Genomic DNA, 18,952 nt, shown 5'->3' with positions numbered 1-18,952 from the left:
GCTCAGTGGTTGAGTATCTGTCTTCAGCTCAGGGTGTGATCCCACTCTCAGAATCAAGTCCCACACCAGGCTCCCTGTGGGAGCCTGCTTCTCCCTCTGCCTATGTCTCTGGCTTTCTCTGTGTGTCTCTCATGAATCAATAAATAAGATCGTTTAAAAAAAAAAAAAGTAAAAACTATTCTGTACCATATGATCACTGAAACTAAATCTCTTCAACTGTGTGGTGTTGCAAATACAATCCAAGTATATCCCAACATATACTCCAGTGGTTCTAAGTATCCCCATAATGACATAAGTATTCTTACTATTTTTTAGGGCGCTGGCAAATTCCAGGCCCCCTTTGTCCTTGAAAATAGGGAAAACATCTGGTTGAGGAAGTTGATTGGTAGTCAACAGAGCTTTTTGTAGCTTGATCCTTCCTTCCAAGAGCTGGTCCCACAGTGCTGAAAAAGAAAAAAGATTTCATTCCTCAGTTACAAAATCTTCCTGGGTTGGGGGGGTAGAGAGGGGGTAGGACAGGAAATCACATCAGTCTCTACAAAGCATGGCTTTATCACAGCTTCCTAGCGCAAAAATACTTGCTATTATAGGAAATAAATTCAGTACCTTGGAAGCAAGTATTTGCTATACCAGAGAAGGAATGATGAAGCCCCAAGAGAGGAGAAAACTGTTTCCTCTTCAATATTCCACAGTTGGAATGCCTGTGTGGCTCAGCAGTTGGGTGTCTGCCTTCCACTCAGGGCATGGTCCCAGCATCCCAGCATCAGACCCATGTCCAGCTCCCTAAGGGGAGCCTACTTCTCCCTCTGCCTACATTTCTGCCTCTCTCTGTGTGTCCCTAATCAATCAATCAATCAATCAATCTTTAAAAAAATATTCCACAGTTGTTGGAAGCCTGGGTGGCTCAGTGGTTGAGCATCTGCCTTCAGCTCAGGTTGTGGTCCTAGGGTCCTGGGATTGAGAACCACATAGAGCTCCCCGCAGGGAGCCTGCTTCTCCCTCTGCCTATGTCTCTGCCCCTCTCTCTGCATCTCTCATGAATAAATAAATAAAATCTTAAAAAAATATATTCCACAGCTGTCAAAGCACTAGAACAGAACCAGCTGAGCAGCTCAGTGTAGAAATGATGGGCTAAGCACAGAATAATGGGGCTTCAGGCCTCTAGATAGGGGAGGCAGGTCACAAACTAACTGGAATGACATAGGAGTGCAGGAACAGCCAAAACAAACAGGAGATCAAATGTAGACACTTAGAAAAATAAGCCAACAGCAAACCGTGTACAAACCTATCTGGTTCTTCACAGCTCTTCCTTTCTCCACTTCCTCGGAAACTCTGACACCGGAGAAGGTCATCACTACACCATCATCTTCACTATTTTTGTCTGCAGCCCTGTCTTCATCACTCTCACCCGCGGAGTCTTCATCTCCATCCCCTTCTTCCAGGCCACTCTCCTCCTCTCCATCTTCCTCCTCCTCACTGCTACCGAGGTCATCCATTCCTTCCGTGAATCTTTCAAAGTCACTGATGCTCTGGACACTAAAACCTGGTGTTTTCTCAGGGCGGCTTCGGCTCCTCTTCTTCCAGGCCAAACTGCTGTCCCTGTCATTATCATACTCCTCTTCCTCAGCAGCACTCATGGCATCCTCATCAGATCCCTCCAGACCCAGCCCCTCTGAATCTCCATCTCCAGACTCTTCCTCATCAGATACCTCCTTGTCTAAACAAGAGAAGAAAGAAGGAAAACAAGATGGATGTTACTTTGAGACAAACACTAGGCTGCATCTTTGATTTCAAATAAAGGACTGCATGCAGCATCCATCAAAAATAATAATAATAATAATAATACATATTATTATTATACTCAATTCAATTCAAATCTTTATTGTACATCTACCTCGATAATGCTACAGGGAAAAGCAAAGGTGAACAAAAAACATGGATCTCATTCTAACAAAAGGTTCTAGTGGAAAAAATAGACCCTTCGAAACTTAACATAGGGCTTGAAAACCCAGAGAAGGGGGAAATTTTAAGTGTAGGGCAAGTGGATTTAAACAAGGCTTTTAAGAAAGAGGCTAGTAGCCTTTGATCTGGACCTTGAAGAATGGTAAGATTTCAAGTAAGGAAATTAACAGTTTTCCCAAATCTACATCTGAAAAAATTTAATTCATCATTAAATGTACAATCTATATCACTACAGTGTACCCTGTTTATTACGTACTTATTAGGTACCTATTATGAGCCAGGTGTAGATAAAAGCCAGGAAATAACAACTAGAATGTAACACCTATGGGGAAGGAAGGGTTCATAGCTTGGTGGAAGTGGTAGATATGCATGGTAACATTCATATTATTACCATTATAATGTCATTAGTACACAGCATATGGAAAAGGATCCATCTAACTCTCCTGGAAAGATGAGGAATTGGCTTCATGTGAAGGAGACATTATAATTTTACTGATTAAGCATAAGTAACAACTTAATATGATAGTCTTCTGTACTTCTTTAAAGAACTATTTAAACTCAAGATATGGAGAGGGCTGTCAAAAGTATAAATACAAAACTAAGAATAAAAATAGCAGAGATTAATGATTAAGTTGTTTTTATGTGTGCCATTTCTCATATTAAGGAATATTCATAGAGTAGTAATTAAGAGTATAAATCTTGGAGTCAGACTGCCTTATTTGAATCCTGACTCTTCTGCTTACTAGGTATATGACCCTGAGCAAGTTATATAAACCACTCTGTCCCTCAATTTCCTTATCTGTAAAATGGGGATAAATACTACCAGCTCCATAAACTATTGGGAGTATCAAACAAAATGATACATGTAATGTTAACAGTAACAGCATCTTTGGAAGACTTACCGTGTTCCAATCTCCTAGCACTTAAAGAGTTTACCACAATGCCTGATAAATGGTGAAAGCCCAATAAATATAACATTTGTCTCACAATTGGTCCCTTTATCACTCTCTAGGCAAAGAATGTGAAATGAGCTTATCAGGAGCCCCCCAGAACTATACCAAGGGCCAAATCATGGATATCATAACCTGAATGATAGTTTCTTCTATAGTATCTGTGGAGTCTCACCAAGGCACCTCTCTAAAGGAAAAAGAAGATGGCATCCACTCAGTAATCATCATATCCAGCCTCTCCCTTTTTTCCACTGAGAAACTTAGGGTGTTTTAAAACTCTAAGCTGGTGTCCTCACAGTCTTCTAAGGCTCTTACAGGGAAGAGGGAAAGATTTTGCTATTTTTACAGTGGCAAAAAATGAGCTTCACAAATTATTCTTATACAGTGACCCAATCAATGCAAGACTTGAAAAACTAAAGGAAGGAAGAGGGTCAAAATCCATGAGTAGCATGTTCATCAGATGCAATTCTTTTTCAACCCATAGCCTTCTCCAATACCCAACACATATTGCCTTTTCTTTCCATTTTAGGGTGAGGCATTAGGCTAAACATAAGGATTATAGAAACTTAATGGCTCTGAGCTTTAGACTTGCTTATGAAGCGAAATAAAGTAGCTCTTAAGATTCTTTCTAATGCCAAAATCATGGTTTCTCCTAAGACAGTATGTGGACACACACACACACACACACACACACACGAGACTTGCAGAGATCCAAAAAAGAATAATAATAATAATAATAATAATAACCCCAAACAAAACCACAAAAAACAAAACAAAACAAAAAAAAACCCACAACTTTAAACAAGTAGGGAAGAAAGAGAAAGTATACCAAGCAAACATCTACTCACCAGATGAACCTGGCAGGGTCTGCTCCCAGTGGTCCTCCTTCCAAGCTTTTCTAGAGGTAGCCTTGCCAGAATACCTTTTGTCTGTGTCCAAGAGGGAGGCTGATGCCAGTTTTCTGATGCTACCCACAGCCAGGAAATCACCTTCCCCATCTTCCCCTTCATCAAACCTGTCAATCACTCTGGCAGCAGTGGCTGTAGGGGAGGGGTGGGGGCGGGGGAAGTCTCCAGGTTAGAGGGAACTTGAACGGTAATCCCGTCCAATCCTTTTAACGCATCCTCTACAAAATCCCAACTAACTTCCAGGAAAAAGAAACGCATGACTTCTCAAGGTAAGACCACTACCGTATTGCCGTCCCTGAACAGAAAGTTGACCTCTGCATCTACTAGCAGGGCCTATCTCTACGCCTTGGATCATAAAAGCTAGCCTAATCCTTCTTCCACTTGTGACAGTGGCTCAAATATTGTTAAGTCAGCCATCTATCCTCCCTCCCTCCATCCCATCCCTAAGGGAGCTTGCTTCTCCTGGCTCACCCCCACCCCCATCCCCCTTTTGGCTGATATTTCCTAAGACACGGTCCAGCACTCACATTTATCCTTCCTTATTCTTCCTTCCTCACACTTCTCTGATTCAAGTCTAAAGCAGGATTACTCCCAACCAGACCTTGGACACCAGCTTACAGAACAGCAGTCGCATTCGTCAGCCCCTGAGCAAGTGTCTCGAGGCCTAAGGAGGCTTAAGCAGCACCACGGAATCCCACTTCTTCCTTCAATCTCCAAGTAAGTTCTTAGGGGCAGGCCGCCTTAAAAAACAAAACGGCTAAGACTGCCTTCTCACTTCTAACTCAACACCAGTAAGGGCATCCTGAAAGATACCTAGTCCCACCAGCGACCAGACCCTAGCTCCCTGCAACAGCCCTGGAAGCCTGAGGCCCCGGGATGCTCCGCCCACCCGAGCACCCAGTCCAGCGTGCGGGTCCGAAAGGAGCCGAAGCCCTAGTGCTCCCGGGAGGCGGTTTCCCTCTGCGCGGGGGAAAGCCGAGTGGGCCAGGCGGCGAGGCCCGGTGGCCGGCCGCTGTCGCGCTGCCCGGCGCTGCCCTGGGCCGGCCCCACCGCTCCCCACGTGGCCTTTCCCCAGTCGGGCCTCACCCTCCTCCGGGTCGGCCTCGGGATCCGCCTCACGCGGGCGCGGGTTCAACAACTGCTCCAGCTGCAGCGCCAGCGGCCCCGCCATCGTCACCAGGTCTCGCTCCGCGCCGCTGCTCGTCAGCGGGCAGCCCAGCCTCAGCCCCGGCCCGGGCCCGGACGGCTCTCTCCCCGCCGGGGCCCTGCCGCCCGGGAGACTGCTCGCCGGAACAGCCCGGGACCGCGCACAACCCCGCTCCAGCTCTGGGCCGGCCACTTCCGGGAGGCGCGCGGGAGGGGGCGGGGCCCGCGTGTCACTACGGGCGTTGCTAGGAATCAGGCGGAAGCGCGCGGGAGGCTGTAGGGAGGGTCGCCGTCCCCGCGGGCGTGCGCGTGCGCGTGCGCGTGCGCGTGCGCGTGCGCGTGCGCGTGCGCGTGCGCGTGCGCGTGCGCGGAGGGGGTTGGTGGGGGGGGCGGTCCGGGAGCGCGCGAGGGCACGTGGCCGCCGTTGGCGCTGAACAGACGCTGCGATGTGCCGCGGCCCTTGTCGCCTTTAAGATTTGCCCGAGAGCTCCCGGTGCATGGAGCCTGCTTCTCCCTCTGCCTGTGTCTCTGCCTCTCTCTCTCTCTCTCTCTCTCTCTCTGTGTGACTATCATAAATAAATAAAAATTAAAAAAAAAAAAAAAGGTTTGCCCGAGATTCGCTTAGAAATAAAGTGTAGTGTGGCCGTGGCCTATGATGGCTGATTTGAAAAAGACGAGGGAGTAAAGGGTGAGCATCTCCAGCCTCAGGTGCGCTTTCAGGGACGCACAGACTGAACCAAGATGGGTTTGGCATTTAACAAGTTGGAGGAGGCTGGGGCCGGGCACATGCCTGTGACCCTGTGGTGGGCAGGCTTGAAGAATCCCACATCAGGGATGTGCATGTGTGTGTGCCGGACTGTTGGCGTCGTTATTAACGGGAATAATTAGAAATAGCTCCGGCGGGCAGCCCGGGGGGCGCGATCCTGGAGACCGGGGATCGAGTCCCACATCGGGCTCCCGGTGCATGGAGCCTGCTTCTCCCTCTGCCTCTGTCTGTGCCTCTTTCTGTGTGTTTCTCATGAATAAATAAATAAAAATCTTTTTAAATTATTTATTTATTTATTTATTTATTCATGAGAGACAGAGACAGGCAGAGACAGAGGCAGAGGGAGAAGCAGGCTCCACGCAGGGAGCCCGACGTGGGACTCGATCCCGGGTCTCCAGGATCACGCCCTGGGCTGAAGATGGCACAAAACCGCTGCGCCATCCGGAATGCCCAAATAAATAATTTTTTTTTTAATCGCTCCGTCTGTTCATAAATAAAGAGTGACTACAGTTTCTCCGAATAGCCTTGTCTTAGGGAAAAGGAGGTGGTGGCGATTACTCCGTATCCTCGTTATTGGTATCTGTTCGAAGGTGAAGGCATACCCAGGCCCTTGAAACTGGTGCACAAATGCAGAGAAACCTGTACCGTTAGAGGGGCACAGGTAGACTCAGAATCTAAAGACTTAATAGGATCAAGTTAATTACACCCAGCCACATGGAAAGATACAATCCCTTTGTTTTCTCTCCTTCATGAAGTATTCCCTAACTGCCCAATGTGTGGCAGGCACTGCTAGATGAAATACAAAGATGAGTAAGTTAAATTCTCTCCTGAAGGTGATCAGCCTAGGGGGGCAGACAAACTTGTTAACAGAACAGGCAACAAGAGATGATGAGGGTGAGTTGAAAGTGGTGTATCCTTCCAATGTCTGTCTGAGGTCACCTGTAGAAACTTAGAACGCCCTAAACAGAAACTGCATCAGAAGAGTCCAGAAGACTGTTAAGGGAGCTGGACAAAGTTGGATCCCATAGCTGAACAGCCTGGGAACCCTTAGCTCATCAACTGTTTCCTGTGGAACTTAAGGGAGGTGAGGGTCCCCGACTTTCACAGTCTCAATATGCCCTCAGGGTCAAGATCAATGAGAGACCAATCCTTTAGTGAGGCTTGCTCCTGTCCCCTTCCTAGGTGGCTGCAGAGGGGAAGGAGAACCTGTCTATAGGGCAGCCCCCCTCAAACAGGAAAGAGAAAAAATGCCAGGCTTTACCAGCAGCAAGAGGATTCAGAAAACAGCTTTGTTTATTTTTGTTAACATATCCCCTGTAATTGCAGTCTGGGGCCTATGACTGGGGCTTCCAGAGGAAAAAAACAAAAACAAACAAAACCCATGCGCCTCAGGCTGCCACAAGGAGCCTTCGCCTTGGACTTCAAAAGAACAAAAATGTTTCTCTCCACATTTAGGAAACTGCCTCCCCCAATCCTCCTCCCTTCCTATTTTGAACAATGGTGCTTAGAATCCCTGCCTTCAGGGTAAAGAAAAGGGAGAAAAGAGGGAGGGAGGCAAGACAGGTCAGAGACCACCTCTAAGCTGTCAGGCAAACAGGACACTAGTGGATGATTCTGGGTAGAAAATGGTTAGAGTTCTGCTTATCTACTCTCCCTTCTCCTTCCCGGTCCCCACTGACTTGGAAAGCCTTGGAAAGACTACCGTACTCTAGTCACAAATATCCCAGGGCCCCTCAAATGCTTCTCCTGCTTTCTTATGCCACACTGAGGGTAGGGAGGGGGAGACAAGAGAAAAGAATTCTAGGACTTAATATGTAGCTGAGAGAAATTGAGGCATGGGGCAGGGGAGCACCCTCCTAAAAGCCCTCTCTAGGGGGCCCTCCCAGCTTGCATGCTGGTATCTTGAGAAGGAAAGAGGGGTTTCCTGGTGGGAACAGGTCTGGAGATGGAGAGTGGACTACAAGCAAGGATATTTCAAACCTATACCTCCTAGAAGAAACGTAAACCTCTGAATGCTTTGGGGATGAGAGACAGCAGATTTGATGACCAGAGGGATGGAAATAAATGGGAGCACTCTCCAAAAAGAACAGTCCTCTCCCGTGGAGGTCAGAGGGTCTCCTGGCTCACAGTTCTCTGTCTGCTGCCTAAGGGCTGCAGAGTGACAGGCAGAAAAAGGGCAAGGGTGACATTAGGTTACCACCCCACCCCCACCGTTGTCCCAATCAACTATTCCTATGACTAGGTGTTTCAGAAGTTTAGGGAAACCAGGTTCTTGTCTGTCTCTCTTTCCAGAGGCCATGAATCCCCAGGTCCCTGCCAATGCCAGTCCTGGCTCTCCCTACTTCTCCCACACCTTGTCTAGCCCTGATGCAGTCCTCCTTCTCCTCCAGCCTGGAAAAGTTGGAAGGGTGAGCCTCGGCTCCCTAGCCCAGGGCAGATGGTGGCTTCCCCAGGTTGGAACCCTGAGGGCAGATGGCCAGAGGCACAGAGGTGGCATCTTGAAGATGGCCGCAGGGAGAAAGCTAACTGCCAAGCCCAACTCGAGAGGAGACTGCCCTCCTAGGAGACTAGGAGACGGGGACCGCTTGGGTGCTTCCTATGACCCTTGAGCCTCTCCTCGGAGCGCCCAAGCGGCCGCCTGCGGATGGTGCCGCCAGCGCTTCTCTGCACCCGAGGGCCAGAGGTGGGCAGCGCTGCTCTGATGGGAAGGAGAATACTCCCTGATATTTCTAGACCTCCTCCTCTCAGGCGGCTCCAAATCTGACTGCTAAGCTTTGCCACCTGTCCAGGTATTTGTTAGGGTTCAGTATACAGAGTCAAGGGGGGGAAAGACTGCCCTGCTGCCACGGTCAGAGGGTCAGAGAGAGGAAATAAGTCCACACTGAGCGCCCAACTCAAAACGCTTCTTAACAAGTACCCGATTCCACAATAAAGCTGCTAAATAATTCAGCAGCCTTGATAGGAAAATGCAGCTTCCCATGAGCGTACGTTCAGTTAAATGAATGTCTTTAAAGGGGGTGGCTATAATGAATAAGTTGGCTGTGATTTAATGTATATAAACGCTAAAAGGGTAAAAACAGCCGATCCAGGGATTGCATGCAAAGCAGATAAAGAAATGTGCCATATGCAGAAGCTAGGAGTTTCAAAAGTCTCCCTGTATTTCATAAATTTGGATTTCTGAAAGAACACTGTCAGGTTCCTCCCAGTTAGTCCATCAAAGACAAACCATCATATAGATGCAGTGAAATATTGCTTATTTTAAAGCCTTCCCTGCAGGAAAGATACACTTGGTTGTGTCTTAACAAAATATGAAAACGACAATGGAAATTACATACCGTTTAATGTAAAACCTTTGGTTTTTAAAACGAAATAAATAATCCGGACTGAAATCTAGGTGATATAGAGAAGAAATTCTGGAACTCTAATAGCATCTAATATTAAAAACACACACGCATCCCATAGTAGATAAATATTTAAATTCCTTCCATGTTTAATGAAGGCTTGGAAGGGATTGAAGTACTTTTCAGAACCTATTGGCAACTCCCGGGTGAAATTTGATTTCTCTATTGGTTATTTTTGCTCATCTTTCAGAGGAAGGTAATAATATGTAACCTGTGCCAGGCAAAATAGTTTTTCCCTCTAGGAAACTTCCAATGTAACAAACATTATAAAACAGCTACTTCACATCAGTTCTCTGAAAGGATTCAAAGTCATTTCTAGCCGTTCTGTACATTCATTTTATGTTATCTTTTAAACTACCAAATTAGAGAGCAGGATTATCTGTGGGAAGTGAGTTGAAACAGGAAAGGGCCACCTCTACCTATATTTACAGGTAACTGACTTTCACAAGTCCAGTTTTACGTGTGCAGAATGGGGGATAGAGACAGTGTATGGGATCTCCTGCCTAATCAGACTGGGAACACTCATTTTTAGCCATGGATTTGATTTCTATTTCAAATTCTATAAACTTATCAGCAAATATCTCTTCAACTCTATCAGTTAAACCCACAGAATGCAAATCCGTAGTTATTAGCAGGAAGCCACGGAGAAGAGCTAGGCTGGCATTAGCAAGGGGATTCAGCCACAGGCAAGGTAAAAAGATACCCCATTCCTGCCTCTCTTCCTCCTGGCTTCTGAGGGGTCATTCAGCTCCCCATCAGGCCTCCCCTCTACTTGTTAAAACATTAAATAACACACCAATTATCTAAACATCAGATTTTCTATTTTTATTAAAAACTCACAAATTTATTCAACATGTTTTCTTTCATACAGTGAATGGTCTAATATGCACTGGAGGTCACACAAGCTTAGGTTTATCAGAACAATAAAAGACATATGAGAAATTTAATATATAAAGAAAAAAGTAGCAGCTGTTGACTGCATATTTGACCATAAAATTTAAATATTTTGGACTTTTATTTTAAAGACACAAAAATAAAACCTGTGCGGGTCTATATAAGTCATATTAACAATTCCATGAATGTTCAACAGGACTAAAAATTAGCAAAGATGGTTTTTTTTTAAACCTTGTAACACTTTGTTTTTTTTTTTTTTAACACTTTCTCAGGTTGCGGTGCCAGGCACCTTTACAGTATTTGTGCTATAATTATTCTATTTGGCAAGTGTCTGAATATCATGTTTTCTTTTTGCCTTGTGTAAACAACACCTTTTTACGTACTAGCACAGTGAGCTGTGAGCCCTGCAAATCTGTCAGAACATCTACAGGAAAAGAAAATGAACAATTTTGGTTGATTGCTCAAAACATTTTCTTTTTGAACAAGAGGTTTCAAAACAGGATATATTAATAAAACACTGAACTCCTGAATTTAACATTATACGTAAACAGTTGACTGTTTTTAGTTCAATAGTCTTTTTTTAAACTTTTTTTTTTTTTTGTATGTGTGAAGGTAAAATACTTTCTTGCACAGTTGATGTTCAAGTCATTTTACTGAGTGGTCCGGCTAGAGACCATCCTATCGAGGGTGTGTGTGTGTGTGTAGAGCTTTGTGAAGGTAGAAGAGTTGATACTGAGGGCTTTACATTGAGAATTTTGCAATTTTGGCAAAAACAAAAACCAAAAACCCAGATAGACAAAAAATATATATATATATATAGTCCCACCTGATGCACAGCAGGTCGGCGTTTCTGAAGCTATAAGAGTTTGTTGTCGCTGTTCCTGAACACTGAGACAACTCTAGTAAGAGATTTCCCAGGGCCAGCACCCTCCTGGCTGGCCCGGGGCGCCCGGGGCTGCTCCCCCTCCCGCACCCCGCTGCGCCTCTCCGCCCCCCTCCCGGGGGCTCCTGGCGTCCCCACCGGCGTGCGCCCCCGGGCCGCGGTGGCTGTTACCGTGCGGCCCTCCGGCCAGGCGCGCGCTCGAGGAGTCTGTCCGCGCAGCCCGGTGCAGGTGGAAGGTGGGGGGCGAGGTCTGCATCTCCTTTCGGGAGCCCCAGCTCCGCACCTTGCCGGCCAGCGCACGGATCCCAGTTCTGCCTCCAGGCGGATTTGGATCCTATTTCTCGTCCCCCTTTCCCATCCGGACTCCCCAGAGGGAAAATGGTCCCCGACGCTGAACGAAGTGTGTGTTGGGGGGTTGGGGGGTGGGGGGGTGGGTGACTTGCTTTTTAATGTTTTTTTTTCTTCTTTTTTCTATTTTTCTTAAATAAAGGTTCATTTCTGTACAAGCACGAACTCCGCGGCGCCTGCGAGATCCCGCTACCACACGGCCGCCTCGTTCATTTCGGGGGGGTGAGACAGGTGGTTCCCGTAGCTCGCGCCGCCGTTGACCGAGAGCGAAGAGAACGGCGGGCTGGGCCCGAAGACCTCGGCCGACATGGAGTGCAGAGGCCCGGGCAGGCTGGGCTCGGGGCTGGGCGAGTCCCCGGGGGGATGCGCCAGGATGTCAGTGAACCGCTGCGCCTCGCTGGACGGGTGGTGGCCGGGCAGCGGGTGCTCCAGGCCGCCCAGGGGCGTCCCGGAGGGGCCGGACGACGGCACGAAGGGCAGGTCCACGGGCGTCTGCGCCTGCGAGGACGGGGGGCCTTGCGGGAAGAAGTCGTAGTTGCCCCCCGGCCCGTAGTACTCGCTCTGGTAATCTGCGGGGCGGCGGGGAGGAGGACGTGAGCGGAGGAGGAGGGACGCGAAGGCAAGTCGGGGGGCTCCCGTGCGGGGCTGGCCGCGGGAGGGGCCTGGCGCGAACGCGGGAGCTGCTCCCCGCCCGCCCGCCCGCCGCGTTCGCAGGCGGGGAGCCGGCCCTGGTCTCCACTACGCCCCGCGCTGAGCCGCCGGCCTCCGCCGCGTCGCCCCCTGGCCAGAGCGCCCAAGCAAACCAGAAGCGCCTCCCGCGCTGCCACCCGCTTCCTACGAAGCGGACGCGGCCCGGCCCGCCTGCCGCTCGGCCGCACACTCACCTCCGTAGAAGGAGAAGGGCCCGTTGGGGATGAGCTCGCCCGGCTCCAGGCGGTCCACCAGCGGCCGCATCCGGCGCGGGCTGCGGAAGAAGGCGTGGCGCCGGGCGCCCAGCGCGCTTAGCTGCTTCATCCTGCGTTCCTTGGAGCGTCTGTTCTGGAACCAGACCTGAAGCACATAGGCGGCGGGGTGAGGCCCCGCAGACAACCCCCTGCCCACTTCGGGTGCGCGGCTGGCCGGCCCCGAACCCCTCCAACCGCTAGCTCCACACCGGGCTCCGAGTGTGGGTGTGTGTTGTGTGTGTGCAGGGGGGTTGTGGGGGGTGGTGGTGGTATGACTCTTACTAGGACCGCGCACGGCGGCGGCCCCTGAGCCAATGATATACGGGATTCCCGACTGGGGACCTGGGCAAGCCGCCCTGCCCGACGTGAGGCACTTGAAGTTGTTTCCAACAGTCACACTGTCACAGTTGTAGCTTCTGGAGGCTGTACACACATAGACACGCAACCTCCCCGAATAGTGTCAGACACGGGCAGCTTCCCATTCACGGTCCCTGGCAGCCCCCTCCCCCACATGATCGTGACAGAGAACTAAACAGCCTCCTGTTGACACTCAGTCTACCAACGATAGTGATGCCAAAACCCACAATCTCCTCTTCATATCCGCGCAAATCTCCCAGTGCCAAATATATCTATCCGTAGCCTCTCACTGACAAGACAGAGACAGGCAACCTTCCATTCACTATGCACAGGATGGTACAGCCTCCCGGGGCGCAGGGTCTACTTGCATAAGTGTGCCCACGCTTACTTAGTCTCCCAGGCACATCCAACCACATCCTCGAAGAGCCTCTGCAGGTGAACCAGACACCTAACCTTGGGCTTGAGACTCAGGCCCAAATCACATGCAGCTCCAAGTCCTCACAACCCACTAGCATAGCTGCCCAGATGTCCACCTCCCCTCCCTATCCCACTCTAGACTGCCAGAGGCTGAGCTGACTCCAGCTTGGGCCTTTCCCCCTTCAGACCGGGATGCCCCCATCTCTCTCTGGAGAAGAGGTTTCTGCTCTGGGGCTTGTCTAACTGAGGCATGAGACCCACAAAGTAGAGGTTGGAGACACAGAGGGAGATCTATGTTGTGGAGAAACCAGTGGAACTGATTAATTCTGGCATGCTCTGAGACCTCTGGGTTCCTTCCAAACAAGGTGGGTGGTGCAGAAGAAAGGGTCCCAACTTCCTAGCAGTGTCCAACACCGTCTCCTCCTCCAGCCTCATGCTGAGCTCCCCATTCCTCCCGCTCTGCCACTACCAGCACCAGCACCAGCTTCAAATTGGGAAATGGAGGCTGCCTAGGGATTTCTGATGCCCTACACATGGGGCAGCACAACACAGGTCACCAGTGGAGGGGTGTGTCTGGGCCTCTCCAGTCCACCCCCTCCAGCCTCCCAGGACTCACTCCCCTTCTTGAGGCTGGGTTTCCCCGGCTTGGCCGGCCTGGTTGCCTGCCTAGAGGAGCCATGTCGGTCTCTGGGGGAATGGAGTGGCATGCCCAGGCCCTGACCTGGATGACACGCATGTTGAGGCCAGTCTCCTGAGCAAGCTGCTCTCGGATATGGCGTGTGGGCTTGGGAGTAGCAGCGAAGGCCGCCTTCAGAGTTTCCAGCTGCTTTGCCTTGATGGTGGTACGTGGCCCCCGCCGCTTGGCACCCAAGTTCTGGTCGTCATTTTCGTTGCTGCCCCCTTCCTTGTCTGATACATTGGCGCTCTCTGAGTCCTTGGCATCATCCTGTGATGGGTCTTGGGAGTCCGGAGACAAACTGGGGTCACTGCCCGTGGTGGCTGGGGAGAGGGAGGGGACAGGTGAGCAGCGGCCTTAGTGGGCCTTCTTCCCCCAGGACCCACCCGCCCCTAATGAGCTGGGAATTAGGGCCTCACCCGAGTGGAGGCTGTTCTCTTTGGCGACACTGCTGTTGCTTAGGTAATCCTCTTTGCAGACAAACTTGTTCTCATCGATGATATAGAGCTCCTCGCCAGTAGAGAGCTGCTTGTTACACATCATGCAGGTGAAGCAGTTTAGGTGAAACACTTTGCTCCGTGCTCTCCGCACCAGGTCGCTAGGGGAGATGCCCTGTGCGCAGCCCGCGCATTTGGTACCGAAACATCTGTGAGGTGGGAGAGGACGGGTTGGTGAGGGGCAGGGGGAGAACAGAGGCCAGGCAAAGGACGAAAGAGAAAGAGAGAAATTAGAAAGTGGAGGAAGAAGCAGAGAAAAGGGGATAAGAAGAGAGACAAAAAAGAGAGGCAGAATGCCCATCATGCAGTAAAGAAGGCAGGAGGGCAGGGGCACCAGTGAAAAGTCAGTGAGGGGATACACAGGGTTAGAATGCGATTGAGGGGCCCAAGCTGCAACCCCACCCCCAGCCTTATGCCCCGTGTTGTCCCAGAGGAAAAGAGCGCCTGCGGAAGGAGGCGAAGGAGGCGGCAAAGCGGTGATGGGAAGGGGAAGGGAGGCACTTATTTCCTCATTAGATTCAGAGAACAAATTCTAATTAAAGCTCCAAGTAAACGCGACCCGAGCGCCGCTTTTCTCTCCCAGCGTCACCCTTCACCATAAAACGACCCTGCACATAGGCTGAGGATTGGCTAGGTCCAGTCCCGCCGCCGGTAAAGAAACAGCCGCGGAGCGCGCAGACGGCTGCAGCTGAGCCACCGCCAGGTTCAAGCCCAAAGCCCGGCAGGTTGGCGCAATCTAGAGCCACTGCGGGGCTCTAGGTGCCCGGCTGCGCTTTGCGGGAGCCAGGCCTCTGGGGCCCATTGGCAGCTGGCACCGCTCTCCGGTTCTCCGGTTCAGCTCTAGCTGGTATTGGGGACACCAGGTGCCGCTGGCCGAGGTTTGGAGGCTCAGCCTGCGCTTGCTCCCGGATATACCAGCCTGCACAGTGCTTTTCTCCCTGGTTCCCCGCAATCAGAGACACGCTTCCTAGGGCAGCGTTGGGGACAGCGCATTCTGGGCCTCTAACCAAAGCAATCCGTACGGTTTCGTGCCCCCACCTCCTCTCCCAGTTTGACCTGTCACCACAAACTCGGAGAAAAGCAGAGACCAAGTCAAAAGAGTAAACTGGGAGATTTCAAACCAGTAAAGAGGAATTAAAATTCTCATTTGCTCCTGTTCTTCTGGGCTGACTTGTGTGTTTGTGTGGATTTCATGGCAAGATAGTGAATTTTAGAGAATAAATTAAAATGCTAAACGAAGGAGGATCATCTGGAGAGATCTCCGGGCTCCGACAGCCAGACCCGGGTTTTCCCCCGCGTTTGGCAAGGAGGTGGGGCAAGGGGATAGTGCGCAGTGCCTGGGAGAGCTCCGAGCAGAGCCTGCACCACAAAGCCGAGCTTCGCGTTGGGCGGCCAATCCTCTCGCCAACCCTGGCAGCCGGGAAGCGGGAGGGAAAGGTCTTCTCCGAGGCTGGAGCCTTGGGGCATTTCACAGGCAAGGTGCAGTTTGCCCAGGCCGGCGCTTGAAGGCTGGTCAGGGTTTCAAGAATACCCTGGGATGTGCACCAGAGGTGTTAAGGCAGAGTTTTTCCTGCCGCTGTCAAGGCAAGGGACTCAGACACTCCAGGCAAAAGCCTAAGCGGTTCCCGCCAATACCTTTTGGAGACGAAAAAGGCAGTGTGGCATGTAACTGGCCTGGGCTTCTAAGCTCAGCCCGGAGGGTGAGCAACCTGGGAGGCTCGGGAATTAATACAGTTGCTGGAAAGGTGGTGGTGGGGGGTGGGGAGACTGGAGCTGGGGTTACAACGCCCGGGGCTGTGCTGCCTCCTTCAAACCTTGGAGGGGCTTCTGGGTGCAATCGGACTCAGACCCTTTCTTCCCAGGTACGTGCAGCTAAGCCAGAACCCACAATTTCCAGGACGCAAGCAGGGCCGCGTCCCGGGCGCGCAGCGCCAGCTGGCGAAGAGGCGGGTGCCCATGGGACTTGGCTGCCCTCTCCAAGGCTGCTCCTAAGGCGGTTGCTTCGGCCACGCTGACCTCTGATCCGAAGCTGGCCGGGAAGGGCCCGCGGGGAGGGAGCAGCAGAGGCGGGCCAGGGAAGTACTCACCGGAAAAAGTCGTTCTTGCAGTAGAGCTTGCCTTCCCGGGAGAAGCACTTCTCGGTCAGGTTGCATTTACATTCACAGCACTGGACGCACTTGACATGCCAGGCCCTGTCCAGCACGTTCAAGAGGAAGCGGTCCAGGATGGGCCTTTTGCAGCCAGCACAGTGCACCATGGTCTTTGGTTCGGTCGGGTGAGGCCGGGAGAGCGAAGAGCAAGTAGAGCCTAGGGGATGATTCCCGAAGACGTCAGCAAGAGCTCCCCAACCCCTCCAAAAAGAGGAGACACACTGGGGGTGCAAGCCAAAACCTGCACCAAGAAATCAAAAGGGGCTGGAAATGAGGCTGATGGGGAGCGGTGGGCACCTCGGTGGAGTGTGCAGCCTGGGAGTCCCAGGGCACCGGGGCACAGCAGCGCGGCTGCAGCTCCTGGGACCAGCAAGAGTCTCAGGCCGGGAGAAAGCGACTGTTCGGCCCAGAGCCCTAGGAGGAGTGAAGGTCACCGAGAGCAGCGACGGGACAGAAATAAATAAAAAGGAGCCAGAGAAAGAAGAGCAGGACGCAGCGAGCTCGGGTTGCAGGGAAAGCGCCGTGGAGTTCTCCTGGGCTTGAGGTAGAGCTGTCAGAAGTCAAAGTGCATCTGCTTTTGCCGGGGTATGAGGGCGGGTGTGTGTGCCGGGCTGCCTGCCACCGACCAGAATTTCCCCTCCTCTTTTTTTGTTTTGTTTTGTTTTGTTTTGTTTTTGTTTTTGTTTGTTTTTTAGAAGAAAAGAATAAAACGAGTGTTGAAGCTTTGGATCCTAAGCGGCCGACATCGCGCGGCGGGTCGGGACGCGCCGGCCTCCCGCGGTGGGCCTGGGGGAGGGGGTGGGGGCAGGCCAAGGGAGGAGGGAGGGAGGGAGGGGAAGGCCAGAGGAAGATCTCGTTGTTGATTGTTGTTGCTGCTTAGATTCCCGGGGTTTGGAGAAGTGTTTGTGTCAGTCGTGAGCGCAGAGGGACAACTCCAGGCGGACGCAGCCAGGTGCGCTTGCTCGCTCCCCACCGGCCCAGTCCCGTCACCTCGGCCCGCGGCCCGCCTGACGGCCTCCGTGTTTTCGGGACGGCCCTCCCTGCTTCTGGACTCCTCCGGGGAGGTGATACGGTCTGGCTCCTCACCGCGCCTGGCCGTGCATCGTGGCTCCAGTCACAACTCGCGGCCGCCTGGGCGCGCAGCCCCGCATCTCTCGGCCCGCGCTCCGGCTGCCTGCGTCCAACCACACAGTCGCTTGACTTTCTTTTCCTTTTCCCTTTTTTTTCTCGTTGTGATGGCAAATCTGGGTTTCCTTTCTAGCCTTTTTCTTTCCTTCCTTCCTTCCTTTTTTTTTTTTTTTTTTCTTTTGCAGCGGGAGGAGTCGGGGGGAGGGGGAGTAGCTTGGAGAGCTTTTAAAAAAAAACCCGTCCTGGTGCAGCAGCTATAGTTCGGCGCGGCCGGAACAGTTCAGCAAGGGCCGCTGCTGTCGCCGCCCAGGCCGCAGTTCGTTGCTGGCTGTCTCCGGACAGGCGTCCCTCTGTCCCTGGTCTCCTGGCCCAGTCCGCCGCCCTGGCGCGTCTCTCCCCAGCTCCGATGGCTCGGTCACTGCTCCTGGCTGTTGGCTGAGCTCTGGAAGCCCCCTCGCCTTAATGCAGCGCCCGCCGACGTCACCGCGGCCTGCGACCAATCAGCGGCTCGCGGTCCCTCTGTAAACCATTCTGCATCCCCGGGCCGGGGAGAGTGCCGGGAGACCGCGTTTAGAGGATCAGTGGCGGCCGCATCCCCGGCCCCGCGCGGTGCAGGCGGCGGGCAGCGAGGTGCCCGAGCCCCTCCTGCTCCGGTAAGGCCTCGGTTTGGATGGGAAGGACTGAGAGCGCGCGGGAGTAGGTGCAGGCGGAGGGCAGAGTACTGTTGGAAGGTGGGATTAATCCAAGGTGGAACCTTGTTGGAGGTTGGGTTGCAGCTGGGTCCGGGAGCCCCGGCGGTCCCGGCGAACTGTTTGCCTTTGCAATTCAGCGGGTGTGGGGCTTCCCCCGCCCCCTTCTTCGCGCTTTCTTGGCCTGAAAGTTTGTCCCGAGCACAGCGCGCGTTTTTGCGGTAGTGGGGAAGGGTGGGGGAGAGCCACAGAATCTTCCTTCTCCGATCCCTCCGTGCCTTGTCCCCCAGTCCATCCAAAGTCCATAGGGTCTCGGTCTCCCGGAGACCTGCGTGTCTGTTTCCCGCAGCGCGGTCTTGGAAAGTTGATTCCGGCGGTTTCCTGATGGGGGCGGGGGAGACCGGAGGCGCGGCGCCGGGGAGGGGGAAAGGAGTGGGTGGGGAAGCGCCTCGGGTGAGGAGTTGCAACCCAGGCGAGAAGTTGTATGGAAACTGTGATCCGGAGACACCTTTTACATACAAAAACAAACGACTAGGCGGGAAACTGCAGGGCATCCGTGGCGGCTGGCGGGTGGTGGTAGTGGCAGTGGGAGGCCGAGACGTCTGGGGCTCCACGGACAGACTGCAGTGGATTCGGGTGTGCAGCGCACGGGCTGGGTGGGCCCGGCTTCTCCTCCCCTGTTCCAGGTTCCCGGCTAGCCACAGCTTCCCGAGACCACTGCTGACCACACCCACTGTGCTCACTCCTCAGGGAGCCTTTACCTCCCTAATTCGGAGTATAACCTCGGGACCACTGCCCCGGGGGGGGGCGGGGGGCAGATATTCCAAAGGTGGGGC

The 18,952-nt window shown here is 52.3% G+C and overlaps 2 protein-coding genes across 8 annotated transcripts in view; both read right to left on the bottom strand.

Moving 5' to 3' along the window:
- Positions 1–5,196, bottom strand: part of AATF (apoptosis antagonizing transcription factor) — a 109,512-nt gene extending 104,316 nt beyond the window's left edge. For all 7 annotated transcript variants that reach the window (XR_007413019.1, XM_035720959.2, XM_025439792.3 and 4 more), the window contains exons 1-4: positions 4,907–5,196; positions 3,761–3,952; positions 1,286–1,717; positions 306–443 (exon numbers count right to left, since the gene is read on the bottom strand). Coding sequence is in view for 6 of the 7 variants with exons in the window: in XM_035720959.2 (XP_035576852.1) it covers positions 306–443; positions 1,286–1,717; positions 3,761–3,952; positions 4,907–4,991 (847 nt within the window). In the remaining variant the exon portion in view is untranslated. The remainder of the gene's footprint in view (positions 1–305; positions 444–1,285; positions 1,718–3,760; positions 3,953–4,906) is intronic.
- Positions 5,197–9,932: 4,736 nt separating this feature from the next.
- LHX1 (LIM homeobox 1) lies at positions 9,933–16,975 on the bottom strand. The gene is made up of 5 exons (XM_025440101.3): positions 16,237–16,975; positions 14,072–14,298; positions 13,698–13,975; positions 12,143–12,308; positions 9,933–11,827 (listed from the first exon to the last, which is right to left on the bottom strand). The coding sequence occupies exons 1-5, from the start codon at positions 16,404–16,406 to the stop codon at positions 11,448–11,450; spliced, it is 1,221 nt and encodes a 406-aa protein (XP_025295886.1). The 5' UTR covers positions 16,407–16,975; the 3' UTR covers positions 9,933–11,447.
- Between the last annotated feature and the right edge of the window lie 1,977 nt (positions 16,976–18,952).

This window comes from Canis lupus, chromosome 9 (genome assembly GCF_003254725.2).
Source record: "Canis lupus dingo isolate Sandy chromosome 9, ASM325472v2, whole genome shotgun sequence".
NCBI lineage: Eukaryota > Metazoa > Chordata > Mammalia > Carnivora > Canidae > Canis > Canis lupus.
The sequence above is the reverse complement of the archived record's forward strand: the minus strand, read 5'-3'. Positions and strand labels throughout refer to the sequence as shown.